This window comes from Populus trichocarpa, chromosome 17, assembly GCF_000002775.5.
Source record: "Populus trichocarpa isolate Nisqually-1 chromosome 17, P.trichocarpa_v4.1, whole genome shotgun sequence".
Classification (NCBI taxonomy): Eukaryota; Viridiplantae; Streptophyta; class Magnoliopsida; order Malpighiales; family Salicaceae; genus Populus; species Populus trichocarpa.
In genome coordinates this window covers 89,484-107,411 of record NC_037301.2, presented here as the reverse complement: position 1 = coordinate 107,411, position 17,928 = coordinate 89,484, and the positions used below count along the sequence as shown (strand labels likewise).

The window sequence follows — 17,928 nt, the reverse complement described above, 5'->3', positions numbered from 1 at the left end:
CTTTATGTTAGCTACCAACAAACAAAACCCGGGTTCGGATCCAACGTTGTTAATATCGAAACCACCATGATATATACTCCGGAGTGAGTGAGGTCAAGTAGGGTTTTGAATAGTCTAGGTTCTTCTCATTTTCTCTTGTCAATCTTAAGAGAATCAAAAGAAAAGGGAAATGGTTTTACTGTCTGCGTCAACGAAAGATTTATTATCGAATGCTGTTCACTTTCATCATCAAAATCGAAGCTTTTCGCCTCTCTATCACAAACCAACACAGCTCTCCTTTTCCTCATCATCTTCTATTGGTCAGTCATTTCTATTCAATCCAAATTACTAGCTATAATAGTTGTGAAAGATGTTAATTTCATTTTCTTAGTCATTGGGATCCAACCCTGCTGTAATTTTTTATTATTAATGCTGGACTCTTTTTTTTTTTTTGTATTCAGTCATGAAAGATCATTTATTTGTGATGTTCATTTCAAAACTTTTCAGGGTTTGGGACGACTAGCATTGGCTTTGAGAGGAAAGAGCGGTCGTCCATTGTGGAAACAGCAGCTGTTAGGCATTTGGAAGGCTCAGTTACCAAAACTGAGGGGTTTCGCTTTGCACTCGTAAGTTTCTCTGCTTTTCTGTTTATTTAGGCTTTTATTTGAATTGATTTTCCTTATGTTGACATTGATTACTGGAAACAACATTCTAAGGTCGTGGCTAGGTTCAATGAGATTATTACCAGGCCACTTTTAGAAGGAGCTGTTGCAACTTTCAAGAAATATTCAGTCAAAGAAGAAGACATTGATGTATGCAAACTGTTTATTTGAGAAGCTATTTTTTTCAAAAAAAAATTCTTTTTGTTAGTGAATTTTGATTTGGGTGTGGTTGTTTTATTATGTTTCTCATCAGGTTGTGTGGGTTCCTGGTAGTTTTGAAATAGGCATTGTTGCAGAAAGGTTAGGCAAGTCAGGAAAATATCATGCAGTGGTGTGTATTGGAGCTGTGGTATGAATGATTTCTCTTCATAACCTTGAAACAAGTTGCTATTTGATGGAAGTATTTTGGTTTCATGAGGGGTGGCTTCCTCCTCATTTTACTTTCCTTGAAGTACTACTTACAGGCTGGCCCTAGTATGTGAATTATTTTTTGTTGATGATGGTAGGTAAGAGGTGACACCACTCACTATGATGCTGTTGCTAATTCAGCAGCATCTGGTGTGCTTTCTGCTGGTTTAAATTCAGGTTGGTGTTTACACTTTTTGCTGGTTTTATTGCGTGGTTTTGAAACTCTGTTGACTTTCAAAGGGTTTGTCCTTCACTATAGTAATTATCTTGTTATGTACAAGTTTCTGTAACACGTTATGCCATATAATAAAGTAAATGTCGAAATGCACCATGGGCTCAAAGATGGAAACGGACACAGATGAAGAGTGATTGAAGTTGTCATTATTGCATCAAATATCACTGTGGTGTGTACAATACTTTGCAAAACTGATAAAACACCATCTCTTCTTTTGTTCTTCACACACCACACACAAGTGTGTACACGGTTGCACACGACCAACTTTAATTCTTCAGGTGTCATTTAGCATTCTGTTTCTGCCTAACTCTTTTATAACTGAAAAATTGCTTTCTCCGTTAATGTAACATAACATGCATGCTTTTTCAACCCTTGAGGAAATGATCTGGCAGGTAGCTGTCTGCCAGTTTACTGCTGCTCTCTCCAGTTCTGTTGAAAGGCTTCACAGTGAAAACTTATAATACTCTCTTGATGAATTTGCAGGGGTTCCATGTATATTTGGTGTTCTGACATGCGAGGACATGGAACAGGTAAACTTGTTAAAGAAGCATTTGAATAAAACAAAAGCACGCTTCATAGGTTTTTTCCAAGAATGTTTCATCTGAAATCGTTTGTTTTGATAAATGCAGGCGATAAATCGAGCTGGTGGCAAATCTGGGAATAAGGGTGCTGAGGCTGCTTTGACAGCTGTAAGTTGATTGTGTTGAATTTACATTATTAATGCTTGGGATAAGTACATGTACTGATTAATTATTTTCTAGTATTTAGTTTTCTGTCTTTTTCCAGCTTACATGTTATTAATGTCTTCCTTGATTTTCTTTGGTATATCTTTCTGTTTATCAATTCTTGAGGGATAGGAGGTTGAGAAAAGTATTCATCTAATTCGTTGTCAATGGACGATATATTTTCTTTTAACATAATAAAGTTTTGAGAGGTGTAGTGAGTGGTTCAAAGAAATGTTGTCTAGTTGCTCAGCCAAGGCAATTGTCCTTTAGGCTCATGTTTCATATTTTACATTTTCAATAGGTTCAAAAGGCTTTGGCACATGGTTTCAATGTGCGGGTTTTTGTGATTTGAAACCCGGCCTGGCCCGGTGGGTTGACCCAGGCCTTGGTTGGGTTTCAAATCACAAAAATTCAGGCTTGCAATTAGCCCGGTCAAACCAAGTCGACCTACCAAGTCAACCCAAAACCCGGGTGACCCGGCATAACCCGAGTGGGACTTTTTTTTAATAAACCTAAAAAATATAAAATTAATTTATAAATACTTAGTCTCACATATCTTTTTTATAGCTTACATCCACATGAATTGTTTCTTAACTTTTCGATGTGGGATAGCTATATATAGTCTATATCTATATGGATTGTTTCTTAACCTTTTAATGTGGGATAACTATAAATGGCTACATCCACATAGATTGTTTTATAATTTTTTGATATGGGATAACTATATTACACTTCACTTTTTTTTTGTAGCCTACATTTACATGAATTGTTTCTTTATGTTTCGATATAGGATAATTATATATAGCCTACATCTACATGAATTGTTTCTTAAGTTTTTAATGTGGGATAAGTATACTACACTTCATAATTTTTTATAGCCTATTTCTAAATGAATTGTTTCTTAACTTTTTAATGTGAAATAACTATATTACACTTTACATTTCTTTTTTTATAGTCTACATCAACATGTATTGTTTCAGAACTTTTCCATATGAGATATTAAAATTTTAAATATAATTTTTTTTTCTATTTTCTTTCATTGATGCCAAGACCCAAGGATACAATGAAGTTCATATTGTTCTTATCACACCATGGTTATTTCCTTCTGCTTGTAATGTAACATGGCGAGTTTGAGTTTTTTGATCGGATAATTCTTATTAATTTTTGGTTAATTTTTTTCTATTGCAGATTGAGATGGCATCCTTGTTTGAGCACCATCTAAAGTAACAAGACTGTTTACTTGAGGAGAGTTGTATGAAATCCTTTATCCCTCCTGGGAATGAATGTACTGTGTAGATTTCTTTTTCTTTAAAACAGTTGAAATTTTTATGTGCTGAGAAGTTAGTGAAAAAACATAAGTGCAGCCTAAATATCTCAGTTGATAGTCAGCTATTTGTCGGCTGCAAGAAATTGACTTCATACCTGAAATTGCACTGGCAATGGAAGATAGCATGTTTGATGTTGTAAAAACACAGAACTATGCTAACTGCTCATTTGTCTTAACATGTCAAATGGATGTTTTATTTTTTCTCTGTTACTTCTTTGGGGAACTTTGTGTTCCTTGCATGTCAAATTGCTGCAACTGAGCAGCAATTTGTCTCTTACTTTCCCCATGGGGAACCCTGCCATAATAGTTCATGAACAGAACTGCCATAACACTTCTCACCTCGGCCATCTTGTTTCTGTTTTCCGCCAAGGATATGAGAAAAAGGAACGCTGAAAACAGAATTCCCCATGAAGATTGTGGGTGTGCAGAGGAGTGAAACAAAGACAGAAAAGGAGGCTGTTGGCCAGTACACCGTGAAGCTGAGACAATACCTCCCTTGATAACCACTCTATTCCAGAATGCCAGGCACTGGCTATTGCCCTTCAAGCTTCGTTCTAAAACTAAATGACCGAATAACCCCCTCTCTCTTTTTCAGTAAAACAAAGGACAGGGGAAGAGGAACTGCGAACCATCTCAGAAGGGCATAAGGACGATGCGGTAATTCTATTGGAAGGTTTAATGTTACTGTATTAGTTGTATTAAGCACCATTGATTTTGCTAATCCTAACAAACAAAGTGAACGAAACGCAATCAAGCCAGGGAATAAAGAGAAAAAAAGGCAACACGAAGCTTAGAATCTAAGTTAAACATAGTATCACAAACAAGCTGCCCACATGGACCATGAAAGATTGTCATTTTGTACGGCACTGTTTGTAAGAATGGCTTCCGGCTAGTTTTTGATCTGCAAGTACAAGCCATGCAAGGAAGATTTATCTTTTTTCATAGCCGCTTGGAAGAAATGAAAATATTCTCTTCCATTAGTCTCTATATACCTTGTAAGATCATAATTTTGATTAAGGGTTCATCTTCATTCATTGATACATCATACAGTCAATTGTTCTCTATTGACATGGTGATATTGCAGCTTTCTAGTTCCAACCCTGTAAATCCCCAAGCAAAGCATTCCATCCTTGAATTGGCTCGTAGTCGTCGAAAACACTTGTCAACTTTCTCTTCTTTCTCTTTGCCAAGTTTGTTCATATCCAATTCTCAGCAACCTCAAAATCCCATATCATCATTCCCTCAAGTAAATCAGGTCTGTTTTTCTTTCGTTTGTTGCCTTAGTTTCTACTGTACTTTTTGCCAGGATTTTGCAAATGCTTATATGTGAATAATATTTGAGAATTCATCTATGGCAGAGTGTTGCAGCTATTGTATTTGGAGATGGATCAGAGTCAAGGCTCTATCCATTGACAAAAAGAAGATCAGAAGGCGCCATTCCCATAGGAGCAAATTACAGAATCGTTGATGCAGTTATTAGCAACTGTATTAACAGTAACATAAACAAGATATATGCTCTAACACAATATAATTCTACTTCTCTCAATTCTCACCTCTCTAGAGCATATGCTGGCTTAGGCCTCGGCAAAGACGGGTTTGTTGAAGTGATTGCAGCATATCAGAGTCTAGAAGACCAAGGCTGGTTTCAGGTCTGATAGCTTATCTACTTCTGTAACACATGCGTATTCGATGCTTATAGCTTCTACTCAATGAGGGGCAGGCTATGGTCACCAAAGCCAATGTGATCATTTCTGTTTCTTTTTGTACTAGGGAACTGCTGATGCTATGAGAAGGTGCTTGTGGGTACTGGAAGAGTACCCAGTGTCTGAGTTTCTGGTCCTTCCTGGCCACCATCTCTACAGAATGGACTACCAGAAACTAGTAAAGGCCCATCGAAGTAGCCAGGCCGATATAACCATTGCAGCTTTGAATTCAATAAGAGATCAAGATCCTGGTTTTGGCATATTAAAAGTGAATTCTCTAAATGAAGTTACAGAGTTCGATGTGAAGTCAGAGAGGGCAGTAAGTTGATTTTAGTAAATATTATTTTCCTCAGTTTCGAACCCGCGACTCCTGTGGGGATCGTGTTCTCTAAAGAATCTCTCCTAAAATTCAGGTCCAAAGTTCCCAAGCATTCAATGATAATGGTTATAGGGAGCTATCCAGCATGGGGATCTATCTTGTTAATAGAGACATTATGAGCAAGTCTCTAAACGAATACTTCCCCGAGGCAAATGAATTCGGAACTGAAGTAATACCCGGCGCAATATCGACTGGAATGAAGGTCAGGCTGGAGTTGGCTAATTAAGCATTAACTTTGACACTAACTATGTTTGCTTTGTCCAAAAATATGCTTGATGTTTCCTTCTCTTCCATGAGCTTTCATTCATCAGAAAGTTCTTATTATGTGCATGGAACAGGTTCAAGCTTATGAATTTGATGGATACTGGGAGGACATGAGTAGCATTGCAGCATTTTATCAAGCAAACATGGAGTGCATAAAGAGATTAAACATGGGATACGAGTCAGTAATTTTTCTTCCTAGAAGGATGGAAGTATAACACCTATAATGGCCTCTCATCAGCTAACACAAACTTCATTCCTTTCCTGACAGCTTCTACGATAAAGATGCTCCTCTATACACCATGCCTCGCTATCTGCCTCCGACTACTGTAACCGATGCTGTCATCACAGAAAGTGTGGTTGGAGATGGTTGTATCCTTAATGTAAGAATAACTTTTCCATCAGCCTCCTATGTTTCTCCCTTTTGCTTAAGGAATATGCTGTCATAGATTGTGTTGTATCTTGTTTCTGAATCTTGTCATGCTTTATTTTCCCGGAAATACCTTTATGGCCTTTCTAAGAATAGAGGTGCAAGATCAAAGGAACAGTAGTTGGTATGAGGACAACCATTAGAGAGAAGGCCATAATTGAAGATTCAGTCATCATGGGTTCTGATTTCTATCAAGTAAGAGAGAGCTATTGAAAGCAACTTTCATTTTTAGTTTTCCTAAAGCAACACAAGTACGTACATTTAGTGATGATACTAACTGAGATGTGGATGCTCAACAGAAAAACTATATCCAAGATGGCAAGGATCAGAAGGGCATGTTGATTCCGATAGGAATTGGCGATGAAACTCGCATAAAGAAAGCTATTGTAGACAAGAATGCAAGGATTGGCAGAAATGTAATGGTATGTAGAATCATAAACATAGCCAAACTAATCCAAAGCCAAAACAAGTGATGTACACAAAAATACAATTGCTTTCAGAGTGTTAAGGTGCGAGTCTGAGACATTATTAAAACAGGATTGTTTGTCTCTGTGGGACTTGAGTATTGAGTTCCTGTCATTCCTTACTGATGTAATATCTATGCAATTGTGTTCTGCAGATTATTAACAAAGACAATGTACAAGAATGCAACAGGGAAGCTGATGGCTACATAATCAGTGGAGGAATAGTGGTTGTCCTAGAGAGTGCAGTGATCCCAGATGGCAGCATTTTATGATATTGTTGAATGTTGAACAACAGGATCATCATTCATTTATTTCTCAATCTGATTCTTTCATATAGTTAAAAACAAAAGTTCAACAAGATGTGTACAATGCCATTTTCTCGGGGGGGATGAGCAATCTCGCTGCCGCTGCCACCTAAAATGTCATTCAATATGGAATTTACAATGAAGTTTGATTCTTTCAGTGATTTTCTACACCTATGAACTTGAGGCTTTTCACACATTTTACTTGCTTAAATTATTTCAACTATGTCTGCAAAATATGTCTCACTAATCACCATGTTTTGGAAATCAAGTTGGGCAAAAAATTCTTTCAAATGCAACCCTTTTTTTTTTTTTAAGGAATGGTGAATTGGTATATGTTTTGGTTAAGTTGTTGAAACCGTGTTTCACTTACGGAAAACATCAAGTTAATGTTTTTCGAAATGGAGTTTCAAATACATGGCTAAACCTAGCCTTAACTATAAGCTATACCCAACTAATTAATTAATCCTTATTGTTTTAAAAACCAAACTTTAATTCCTCTATTTTTAAATTTATTTATAATTTAGTCTTTTGTTAATTTTATGTACTTTTTCAATATATTTTATTTTTTTCCTTGAAAAATAGAATACATAAAAGAGAAGTATTTGGGGAAATTTGGTTAGGTAAAGGAAGTTTTAGAGCAAAACGCTACTAAATTGACAACAGTAGTTAAGGGATTATTAGATTATTTCTGATAACACAAGGACTAATTTGATAATTCTGAAAACTATTAGGAGTAATAATTAACTCAAGCTGAAAAACAAAAGCAAATCCCAAGTCTTATCCGACATGTAAAAATAGTTGCTCGGCACTTTCGTCTCTTTCGTCCACTCCACAGTGATAAACTCTGCTAATACTTACCAGCACTTGAAGGAGAGAGCAATAATTCCTTCTCCATCCAGTCCACCAGTGGGTTTCCTTTGATGGGTATGTTTTGTTTTCTCAAAAACTGATGATTTCTCTTCATGGCCATTGTTAGGACTGCTTTATCTTTGAGCTGTTTATTTCTTTTCATGCTTTCTTTGCTCTTTGTTTATTTCTCTTAAAGAAAGATATAATCTTTAAAGAGAATTATAAGTATGAAAGGGTTACTAAACACCTTCCCTCAACGTAGTTTCTTAAAGCCCTTCATTTTCAGTCCAAAAACAAGTTATAATCTTCCAGTGATGAAAGTTGGAACTGGGTTTATGTATGGAAGACTTGAAGTGGGTTTCTCTAGAGGGACGAAGACAAATTGTGTGTATTTAAGTAGAGATAGTGTTGTTAGCAGTGAAGGAGTTGTTGATAGTGATAAGGATAAGGAAGATGAGGATTGGAAATTGGAGTTTCTTGGGGAGCTTGATCCATTGGGTTGTCAAGCATCTAAGAAGAGGAAAAAGCAACAAAATTCAGGATTGCTGAAAGATACTGATGGGATGGATTGGTGTTTGAGGGCGAGAAAGGTTGCCCTCAAGTCGATTGAGGCGAGGGGGTTGAGTCAGAGAATGGAAGATTTGATTAATGTAAAGAAGAAGAAAAAGAAAAGGAATAAGAAAAAGTTGGTTGGTAAGGTTAAGAAAGTTAAGGACTTTGAAGAAGATGATTTGGATTTTGATTTGGACGAAGGTGTTGAATTGGAAGAAGGTGATGCTGACCTTAAAAGGATGGTGAGTATGTTAGGGGATGGCATGTTTCAAGAAAGGAAAGAGAAGACCATGGAAGAGTTTCTTCAGAGGCTATCCCAATTCTCTGGACCTTCTGATCGTAAGAAAGAGATTAACTTGAATAGAGCGATTGTGGAAGCACAGACTGCAGAGGAAGTTTTGGAAATCACTGCTGAGATGATTATGGCTGTTGGGAAGGGGTTGAGTCCTTCACCACTATCCCCATTGAATATTGCCACTGCACTTCATCGAATTGCTAAGAACATGGAGAAGGTTTCAATGATGAATACTCGTAGGTTGGCATTTGCTCGACAGAAAGAGGTGTCGATGCTGGTTGGTATTGCTATGACAGCATTGCCTGAATGTTCAGCGCAAGGTATCTCAAATATTTCTTGGGCATTGTCTAAGATAGGAGGGGAGCTACTTTACTTGTCAGAAATGGATAGAGTTGCAGAGGTGGCCTTGACCAAGGTTGGGGAGTTCAATTCACAGAATGTTGCTAATGTCGCTGGTGCTTTGGCTTCAATGCAGCACTCTGCTCCTGATCTATTTTCAGCATTGTCAAAAAGGGGCTCCGAGATAATTCATACTTTCCAAGAGCAGGAGCTTGCTCAGGTTTTGTGGGCTTTTGCGTCTCTGTATGAGCCAGCTGACTCTTTGCTTGATGCCTTGGATACTGTTTTCAAAAATGCAAACCAACTTGAATGCTCCTTAAAGACTAAAACATCATACTCTGATGAGGAGAGAAGCAATGAAGACAGTGGAGATCTCGATGCAGAAGGACCTCTACGGTCTCCAGTGCTCAGTTTTAATAGGGATCAGCTTGGGAATATAGCTTGGTCATATGCTGTTATTGGACAATTGGACCGAATTTTCTTTTCAAATGTGTGGAGAACTCTGAGCCATTTTGAGGAGCAAAGGCTTTCAGAGCAATATAGAGAGGATATAATGTTCGCTTCTCAGGCTCATCTTGTGAATCAATGCTTGAAGCTTGAGTACCCGCATCTTAGGTTGTCTCTTGGGGACAATCTGGAGGAGAAAATTGCTCGTGCTGGAAAAACTAAGAGGTTTAATCAGAAAACAACTTCATCATTTCAGAAGGAAGTTGCTCGGCTTCTCGTCAGCACTGGCCTTGATTGGGTGAGAGAATATGTTGTGGATGGGTACACTGTGGATGCTGTTGTGGTTGATAAGAAGATTGCTTTGGAGATAGATGGACCAACTCATTTCTCCAGGAATACTGGTTGGTACCTTTGCCAAGTATACAATGATTATCTATTATTTCACACTCAACTACCTAGCTTTTGTTTATTTATCCTGTTATATACTGCAGGGATGCCTTTAGGACATACCATGCTGAAACGGCGGTACATTGCTGCTGCTGGTTGGAACGTGGTATCATTGTCTCATCAAGAGGTGAGTTCCTCCAAAAATCTCACCGTCCAGAAAGCATCAGTATTACATGTATTTATGATGATGGGTGGCAGTATTATTATTTTTTATTTATAAACAACTGAATTCTGATAGTTTGTATCTATGGATGTGGTTGTTGATGTTTGATTGATGCAGTGGGAGGAAATAGAAGGAAGTTATGAGCAGCAAGAGTACCTGAGAGAAATCCTCAAGGAGCATATAGGTGGAGACAGTAGTAGTTGCAGCAAAGATGAATAATCATCAAGGGAATGAAATGATTGAAAGGTTTTTTGCTAGATAAGATAAATGTAGTGCTTACTACTATTATTGATTTGTTGTATGTTTATGACAACAAACAAGCATGCATAAATAAATAAAAGCACTACCTTGGCTTCTATTTTTTTTCTTAGTTCAGTACTCGTAATCAATCAATCAAAGTAAGAATTCAAGAAATAAGCTGTCTTCCCAGCTGTGTTGTGGTAATATATATTATATACAACTACTTGAAATTATTTGGTAAGTCATGAGTGAAGAAGCATTGCATTAATATGAAAGAACAAGAAAAAGAAATTGAATGAAGGCGTTCGCTTGTGGAATGTGTTCGCTTCTTCTCAAGATATGGCTTCTTCTGACAAGCAGCAAATAGGTGATGGAGATGCCGAGGAGAAAGATGAAGACAAGGGTGGATTTACTGGTAAGGTGAAGGACTTCATTCATGACATTGGTGAAAAGATTGGGGAGGGAGCTATTGGCTTTGGGAAGCCAACTGCCGATGTTACTTTCATTCACGTCCCCTCCATCAACCTTGACAAAGCCGACATTGTTGTTGATGTGCTCATTAAAACCCCTGCCCCTGCCCCTCTTATTGATATCGACTACTTCATTGAGAGTGATTCAAGGAAACGTGATAAAAATGGAAAAATCTACTAAAATTGATAAATATGGAAATAGTTATATTGATGTTCCCATCACCTTCAGGCCTAAGGACTTTGGTTCTGCACTTTGGGACATCATTATAGGAAAAGGCACCGGTCACACCATGAAAGGGCATATTAATGTGGACACTCCTTTCAGAGCTATGAAGTTTCCCATCAGCAAGGAGGGTGCTACAACCATACTCAAGATGAACAAAGAAGACGATGCCAATGATGATGAGGTATGGTAACTGTTTTTGTTTGCTAGATTCTTCATTGTTACATCAGATTTTTTATTGGCTAGATTGAAAATCCTGCTCAACATTGTCTTGATTTCATTTCATAGCTTTTGCGGTCTCGGCAGACAGTGTAGGCTAAGATAGTTTGTATCTGCAAATCGTTACTTCTTTTGCCTTGCTTGTTAATGAGTTCATGATCCTTTCTCAACGTCTAGCTGTGTTGTGCCTTGTTCTTACTAATGATTGGTTGGGTAATTTGCTTTACATTGCACAGTTAGTTGCACAAGTTGTCACTATCCAACAATACAATCAGATAAATGTATGGCCACTGTGCGAGCTAAGATAGTGAGAACTGCTGCTGCTGTAGTAGCGGTGCCATTTGCAGTACTGTATCATTTTCTATGTTCTAACTGTGAACAAACAGAGATGTAAGTTTCGAGGAATCAAGAAGAGGGCAGGCAGTCCTGAAGCAACATGGCCGGTGTGGGTGCTGGAGGAACATCAAGTCATGTCCATCACAAAATGAATTCCATTCCATTCACAAATTATTGCATACAATACAATCGTCTTTCACGAATCATGCTTGGCTAGCCTGCTAAAATGTCATTTCCTCCAGGCAAGAGCCTACATACGGGTCAGTTCTCATTACTCGGTTGGATGGGTTGGTCCCATTGTTGTGAAAAAAACACAGCAATTATTGATGAAAATTACATTAACAAATAAATTAGAAAAAATATAGTTCGATAATATACCTACATTTATAAAAGTGATGAATTTTTATATTCACTATATTAAAATGATATCACATTATATATATTTATAATAGACCTTAAATCGTCAAAAAAAAATCATATTCATTCAAGAAGTATTAATAATTTTTTAATAATACCCCTTTACCTTATCATTAAAAAAAATTAAAACATCTTTTTTATTTGAAAATCATTTTAAAAAACATGATAGAAAACATCTGAAAGCCAAAAGGGCGACCATTGATGCTGTGAATTGACAGGGTCCAATCACTTTGGATACTGCCATGGCCGGGATCTCCCCTGCTTGCCACATTTTGGATTTCTAAAGATTTCCACTACTTTTTTCTTTTTGCCCTAGAGAAGATCCTCCAAGATCTTTGAAGCACATGGTCTTTATATTTAGAAAATTCCTGGTGCCATGGCAATTCCAGTCACTGTAGAGAATGAAGAAGCACAACACAATCGTCCAAGTTCAACCACTTAATTTGTCCGGCATCCCTTTGGTGCTAGCTCAACAACAACATCAATGAAGCTTCCATGGAGCTTCATTAGGTCCCCTTGCAGCATCTTTCGCAAACCTTATGTCACTCGTTTAAGGTCTGACGTTTATTATTCAATGCCAGCACTCCAAGAACTCCCTATCTTATTGTCAAATTCTGTCTCGAATACAAACTACATAAACACAGACAACACTGCATGTTTTTGGAGATGAAAGTTGCAGTCATCGTCGAGCAAAAGTGACCATCGAAGGGACTACTGACCAAAAACGAGAAATGGGTTGGAATCCAATCAACACAGTAGGTGCCCTGACAATAAGATCGCAATTTCAAGAATGTTTTTGAGGTTCTTGCACAGGATATTAGGACTACGTACTTGTTTCTATGGGGAGATTTAGACACCTTAATTAATGGATCCTACTAGTTCGGTTGATAAACAGTGGTTTTGATCTTGATTAGTTGAAGAGAAGCAAATGGAATCCCATGGGCTAAACCGTGGTGTGGTGTGGTGGGAGCTTGGAAAGCCAATTCTAAAATCACAGAAATAGGCAAGTTGGTATGGAAGTGATGTGATGCACTGAATCAAGGAAGGAAGGATGATTTTTCAAGTATGGATTTCCACGTGGCATCTTCCCATTGTTTGACACCTAATACTTCACCGTCTCTTTCGGTCCACTTGACATCTTCTAAAGTATTGTAAAGCTAGCCTTCCATCTTTGAAAAACCCTAGCTAGGGCACCACTATTTATTCACTTTATTAAACTTGGTAATCCTATTTTGCCTTGGAAAATTAATTAGCTCTAGTCCTAATATGTTAACTACTTTGACTCTCGGCCCAAAAGACTTAAACACTTAAACCTAACTTCTAGACTTATTAAAGTATTTTCACGCGGAATATTTATCGTTTCTAAATTGATAAAAAATAAATATGTTTTTTTATTTATTAATTATACAGTAAAACAACTAAAATACCATTAGAAATAAAAAATCTAAACCCGACATCAAGGGGTGTTTTTGTACTTTCACAATGGTTTGTTCGTTAATATAATATCAGTTAAAAAACAATTTGATATTTGATCAGATATAAAAAAATATTAAACAATTAAAATACACTGTGAAATGACTCAAATGTCATTAAAAAAAAATGAACACAAGGTCAAAGGGTTTTTTTTTTTGGTCTTTGCATAATGATTGTTAAAAAAAAATTATAACATCAGATCAAATTAAATGTAATTTTGTATTTAACTAATTAAATAAAAAAGTGATCGTGCATGTACGACACTTGGTGGTGTGTGGGAGGCTCACACGCACTTTGAGACGCGTGCAGCGCTTCGTAGTGTTCAAAAATATCATTATGCTGTGTTTATAGAAGCGTCGTGATCTCTTTCTAATGGTGCGGTGCGTGTCTTAGATGATGGTCCGGTTTGTTGTCAGCGGGCCTTTATTTTTTTTCTTTTTTTTTTCTCTCTCCTCTTCTGAAAATTACAGTTCACTCCTCTATGTTTTTGGTATTTCAACTTCAGTTTTTATTCTTTTAATTTCTATCATTCGGTAAAAATTTTATATGTTTTCAATTTGATATTTGATTAAATATAAAAAATTATAAACAAATAAAATGCACAATAAAATGATTAAAATACCCTTTAAATAAAAATAAATAAATAAACCAAAGGTCAAGGTGACTTTTTGATCCTTGCATAATGATTTTTTTTTTGTAATTACAACATGAGATCAGAGGCAATTTTGTATTTAACTAAATAGAAAAAAAAATGTAAGGTGCGTGTGTACAATACCTAGGGATGTGTGAGAGGTATACATGCATTTCGAGATGCATGCAATGCCTCTCAACGTAAAAAAACACTTTTTTGCCTTGTTTTTTGAAGCATCGTTGTGTTCTATTCCTATGATTTTTTCAAATTGGCTATTTTGGGTCTAATAATCCAAATTATAAATTTAAAAAATTAATGTAAATTTGACGAGATATCCTCCAGGTTATAGGTTTATTATATTAATTTGGGTTAATCAAGATTGATTTTTTATGTTATTTTTTATTTTATTTTTCTTAACCATATTTAACGAGTGAATCTATTTACTATTTTTTTTTCTTTCGTCTAATTGAACTAAAGTCATATTATTGACTCCAGTCGGTCCACGCATAAAATCTGACCCCCAGGCGAAACGCGGGATCAATGTATCGTGTTATTATTGAAATAATGTGCACCAATAATGATCCAAAAAACAAATCTTAATTAGGAGAGGGCTGTGGTTTGAACAAATCTAAGGCTGAGATTTTGATTAATGTGAAATGAACACGTGTCATGCTTGGAACCAAGAAGGAGACCCCTTTGAGATGGAATGGCAGGCAATGAAATGAGTACAACATGACGTGACATCAACATATAATGGGCTGATCCTTAGAGGCTTGAAGTCGTTATTAGTCGAGTAAGCTGATCGGGATGCTTTTAATTATAAATAAAAAACATATAATAAAGCTTAAATTTTATTTTATTTTAATTATAATTTTATACATATATAGTTAATTAATATACACTTCAACTAATCCAATAAACTCTAAAATTAACGATCATATAAGTTTTTAATGACCCTGAAATTTATGAGATTCAAACTGATAATTTTTAAAAAATAAATCTAAAATAAATCTAAAACCTGAGAAGTAAGTTAAACCCTCAGGATTACAATGCATAATTTTAATAAGAAATAAACTGTTTTATTTTTAAAAAGAACCGAAGTCTCGCCCAATTCCTCTCATGGAAACGAGAAGAATATATATATATATATATATATATATATATATAAAAGGGATGACGAGCTTGGGTATGAAAGAGGCGTGTCTTCGAGGGAGGAAGAGTGTAATAACTTCAATAGAGAAGAGGCGAGGGGAGGTGAACCTTGGGAAACACACGGCCTTCCTTTTCCAAAACCAGCAACTTGCAATGTCAGCAAAACCCCACTTGTCTGGGTAAATTCACTGTACTCCTGGTGGCATTACAAATACAGCGCAAGCAGCCAAAAAACCCTCTCAAAGTTCCATCCTTTTTCCAAAGACAGGCACACTTCCCCATCTCTTCCATCCCACCTCTTGAATTGAAGAGGAAGAGATCTCTATCCTTCCTGCCATCTTTCTTAGCAATAAAAAACTTGCACCGTTAAAGAAAGGAGGAGAGTGTGAGACGCAAAGGGTGTATGATTGTGCTCTCTCTCTCGCTCTCTCTCTGTGTCTGCCTTGCTTGGAAATCCTCTCGTTACTCTTCCCACCACCTCTTCCACCTTCACCGTCAGCAGCCACGGCATCGCAGGTTCCTATCTTGCCCGCCCTTCTCTTTTCCTTTCATCTTTCTTAAATTTCATCACAGGTTTGTTTTCTTTTTGTACTCTCTTGAAAACTCATCATATGCTAGCTTTGATAGAGTTTCTTGAATCTACTTCAAAAATCAATCTTTATGGTAACCCATGTTTCTTTTTTCTTCTGACTTTAATGCTCTCTATGCTTTATATGTTTAACAGAAATCGTACTCCTTAAATCCTGTTAGCCCTTAAACATGTAATCTTTTTGGATTGATGTGTATGTTGGCTTCTTTGTTTAATAGAAAGATGATAAACTTATTGAAACTGATTGAATCTTTTATCATTTTTGCTTGGAATCCAGTTGGGTTATTGGGGACGACGTTGCTTGGTACGAATTTCAAGGCAGCTGATCAGTTCTCCAGTAGCCGGCAGACAGACAAGCTGTTCATACATGTAGAGAAGAGAGCTTAAATGAGTTTTTGTTAGATAGGTTCTGTAGATTGGTTGAATGTGGTACACACATCTCTAGCAATCAAAGCACCAGCTATCCACATTTAGATCCAAGAGGCGTTAAAGGTTTTTGGGATGTTTGATTTGTGAATTATCTTCAAGGATAAGGACCTGCAGGACGGTGGTGAATTCACAAGTGACAAACTTGGCTGATTCACAGAGTTGTTGATCATTGGTAGACTCAGCTTTTATTGTTGCTGCATCTAGTCTTTTAACTACATTCTGTAATTGGGATTCAAGTTAACCACGGAGAGTGATTCTTCTGGTTTGGAAAGAAGGGATTGTCCATTGATATACTGCAAGGTCTCTGGCATTGTGAAATTAATTCTGTAGTTGAAAGTAATTGATCTTATCCGGGGTGTTGGGAATTTTGGGAACAAGAAGGATTTCAATGAGTTTCGAACATTCTGAACCAGAAACAACTTTGCCAAGAGGCATAATCAATCTGCAAGATCATTCAAGCAGCCTTATGGATGTGAGAGCAAGAAAGATCACTGCTAATAATCATCGTGCCCCTCCTAATACAAGTGCAGAGGAAAAGAAAATTGAGTATAATCGATCACTCTCACAAGGGAGCACCAGAAGGTTGTTGACTACAAGCCATTTCAGCTTGGCATCATTGCTTTTGCTCATGTGTATTACTGCATCTTTGTTGATTCTTCCTTTGGTACTAGCGCCATTGCCTCCGCCACCTTTCATGTTACTTCTGCTACCAATAGGTATCTTGGTAGTGCTCATAGTCTTGGCTTTCATGCCTTCTAATGCAAGGGATATAACTTTTGCATATGTGTAAATGGTGTTTCAAGAAAACTTATGCACCTGTGTCTCTTAACACAACTTTTGTAACTCTCTGAAAATGTTGATAAAGAAAAGATAAAGGTTCTTTTATCTCGTAGTCGTAAAAACTGCTGTGGCCTTGTTCGTCGTTCACTAGATTTGCAGGTGATCTTATGCATAAAGCACAGAAATGGAGTTATTATATATAAGCAGGGATATGCTGCTATTGTTGCCATAGATCAAATATTTGGAATTCTCTTCTCCCCTCATTGTTGTTGCCTATACTTCACTATTAGCTATGTCAGTGATGAATTACAAGCCACGAGTAACTTGATTAAAAAAGACATAAAATGCAGGCTCAATCTCTTGGTATTTTGAGAGATTGATTTCTATTGCCTAGAGAGCTATGGTACAAGGGATCAAAATTATAAATTTCAACTAGTTTCTAGTTGAAATTTATAATTATCTTTCTTCAAGGTTGTGTTGCTGCTGTTTAGAATGCGAATATTCCCAGCCATGATGGTTATGTTGAAATAGAAACAAACTTCCAAATCAAATCCATATCTAGGAAGTGTTTAAATAAATTAATGTGTTGATAGCAGCTCTTTCTTTTTTTTATACATGGCATCGTGTGAAGTTCAATGCATTAACCAAGAATTTGAAAGGAACATGATGTCGGACATGACTCGATAGCATGTATATTTAATTGGATAAAGACTACGAACCATGATTTGGTCACTTGCATTGTTTGATCATATAGCTTGGTTTAAATAATATACTTCGCATTGATCTAACCTCAAATGGTAGCAAACCCTTTTCACTAGGGCCGATGTGTAATCGTGTTTTAAACTGTTTTTGATGCTTTTTACATGGCCAATTGCTTAAAATATGAGACGAACACACAAAAAAGAAGGAAAACATTTTCTATATATATATATATATATATATATGGCCGGACAAATAGTTGAGATCTTTCCCGTATTAGATTCACCCAATTTCAAGGCA

General features: G+C 36.7%; 4 protein-coding genes and 1 long non-coding RNA gene across 8 annotated transcripts; all 5 read left to right on the top strand.

Moving 5' to 3' along the window:
- Positions 1-64: 64 nt before the first annotated feature.
- LOC18106370 (6,7-dimethyl-8-ribityllumazine synthase, chloroplastic) lies at positions 65-3,541 on the top strand. The gene is made up of 8 exons (XM_006372239.3): positions 65-299; positions 487-605; positions 696-791; positions 895-990; positions 1,148-1,226; positions 1,768-1,814; positions 1,914-1,973; positions 3,198-3,541. The coding sequence occupies exons 1-8, from the start codon at positions 170-172 to the stop codon at positions 3,234-3,236; spliced, it is 666 nt and encodes a 221-aa protein (XP_006372301.1). The 5' UTR covers positions 65-169; the 3' UTR covers positions 3,237-3,541.
- Positions 3,542-3,654: 113 nt separating this feature from the next.
- Positions 3,655-7,046, top strand: LOC18106371 (inactive glucose-1-phosphate adenylyltransferase small subunit 2, chloroplastic). 3 transcript variants are annotated; one of them, XM_006372240.3, is made up of 9 exons: positions 3,655-4,591; positions 4,695-4,985; positions 5,107-5,358; positions 5,453-5,620; positions 5,757-5,860; positions 5,951-6,062; positions 6,206-6,304; positions 6,409-6,531; positions 6,729-7,046. In XM_006372240.3, exons 1-9 carry the CDS (start codon positions 4,253-4,255, stop codon positions 6,843-6,845), a joined length of 1,605 nt encoding a protein of 534 aa, XP_006372302.2. In that variant the 5' UTR covers positions 3,655-4,252; the 3' UTR covers positions 6,846-7,046. The 3 variants fall into 3 exon arrangements, with proteins under 3 accessions (XP_006372302.2, XP_024445124.2, XP_024445125.2); XM_024589356.2 differs by having other exon boundaries at positions 6,409-6,618; positions 6,729-6,931; XM_024589357.2 differs by lacking the exons at positions 6,409-6,531; positions 6,729-7,046 and having other exon boundaries at positions 6,201-6,304.
- A 599-nt stretch (positions 7,047-7,645) lies between these two features.
- On the top strand, positions 7,646-10,326 carry LOC18106372 (RAP domain-containing protein, chloroplastic). 2 transcript variants are annotated; one of them, XM_052448592.1, is made up of 4 exons: positions 7,663-7,802; positions 8,000-9,761; positions 9,852-9,934; positions 10,088-10,326. In XM_052448592.1, the coding sequence occupies exons 2-4, from the start codon at positions 8,042-8,044 to the stop codon at positions 10,187-10,189; spliced, it is 1,905 nt and encodes a 634-aa protein (XP_052304552.1). In that variant the 5' UTR covers positions 7,663-7,802; positions 8,000-8,041; the 3' UTR covers positions 10,190-10,326. The 2 variants fall into 2 exon arrangements, with proteins under 2 accessions (XP_006372303.3, XP_052304552.1); XM_006372241.3 differs by having other exon boundaries at positions 7,646-9,761.
- Positions 10,327-10,457: 131 nt separating this feature from the next.
- Positions 10,458-11,913, top strand: LOC18106373 (uncharacterized). Its single transcript, XM_006372242.3, has one exon. It carries the CDS (start codon positions 10,550-10,552, stop codon positions 10,859-10,861), a length of 312 nt encoding a protein of 103 aa, XP_006372304.2. The 5' UTR covers positions 10,458-10,549; the 3' UTR covers positions 10,862-11,913.
- Positions 11,914-15,162: 3,249 nt separating this feature from the next.
- Positions 15,163-17,034, top strand: LOC18106374 (uncharacterized). Its single transcript, XR_002978578.2, has 2 exons — positions 15,163-15,647; positions 15,998-17,034. It is a non-coding gene; the product is annotated as an uncharacterized LOC18106374 (long non-coding RNA).
- The last annotated feature ends 894 nt before the right edge of the window (positions 17,035-17,928 follow it).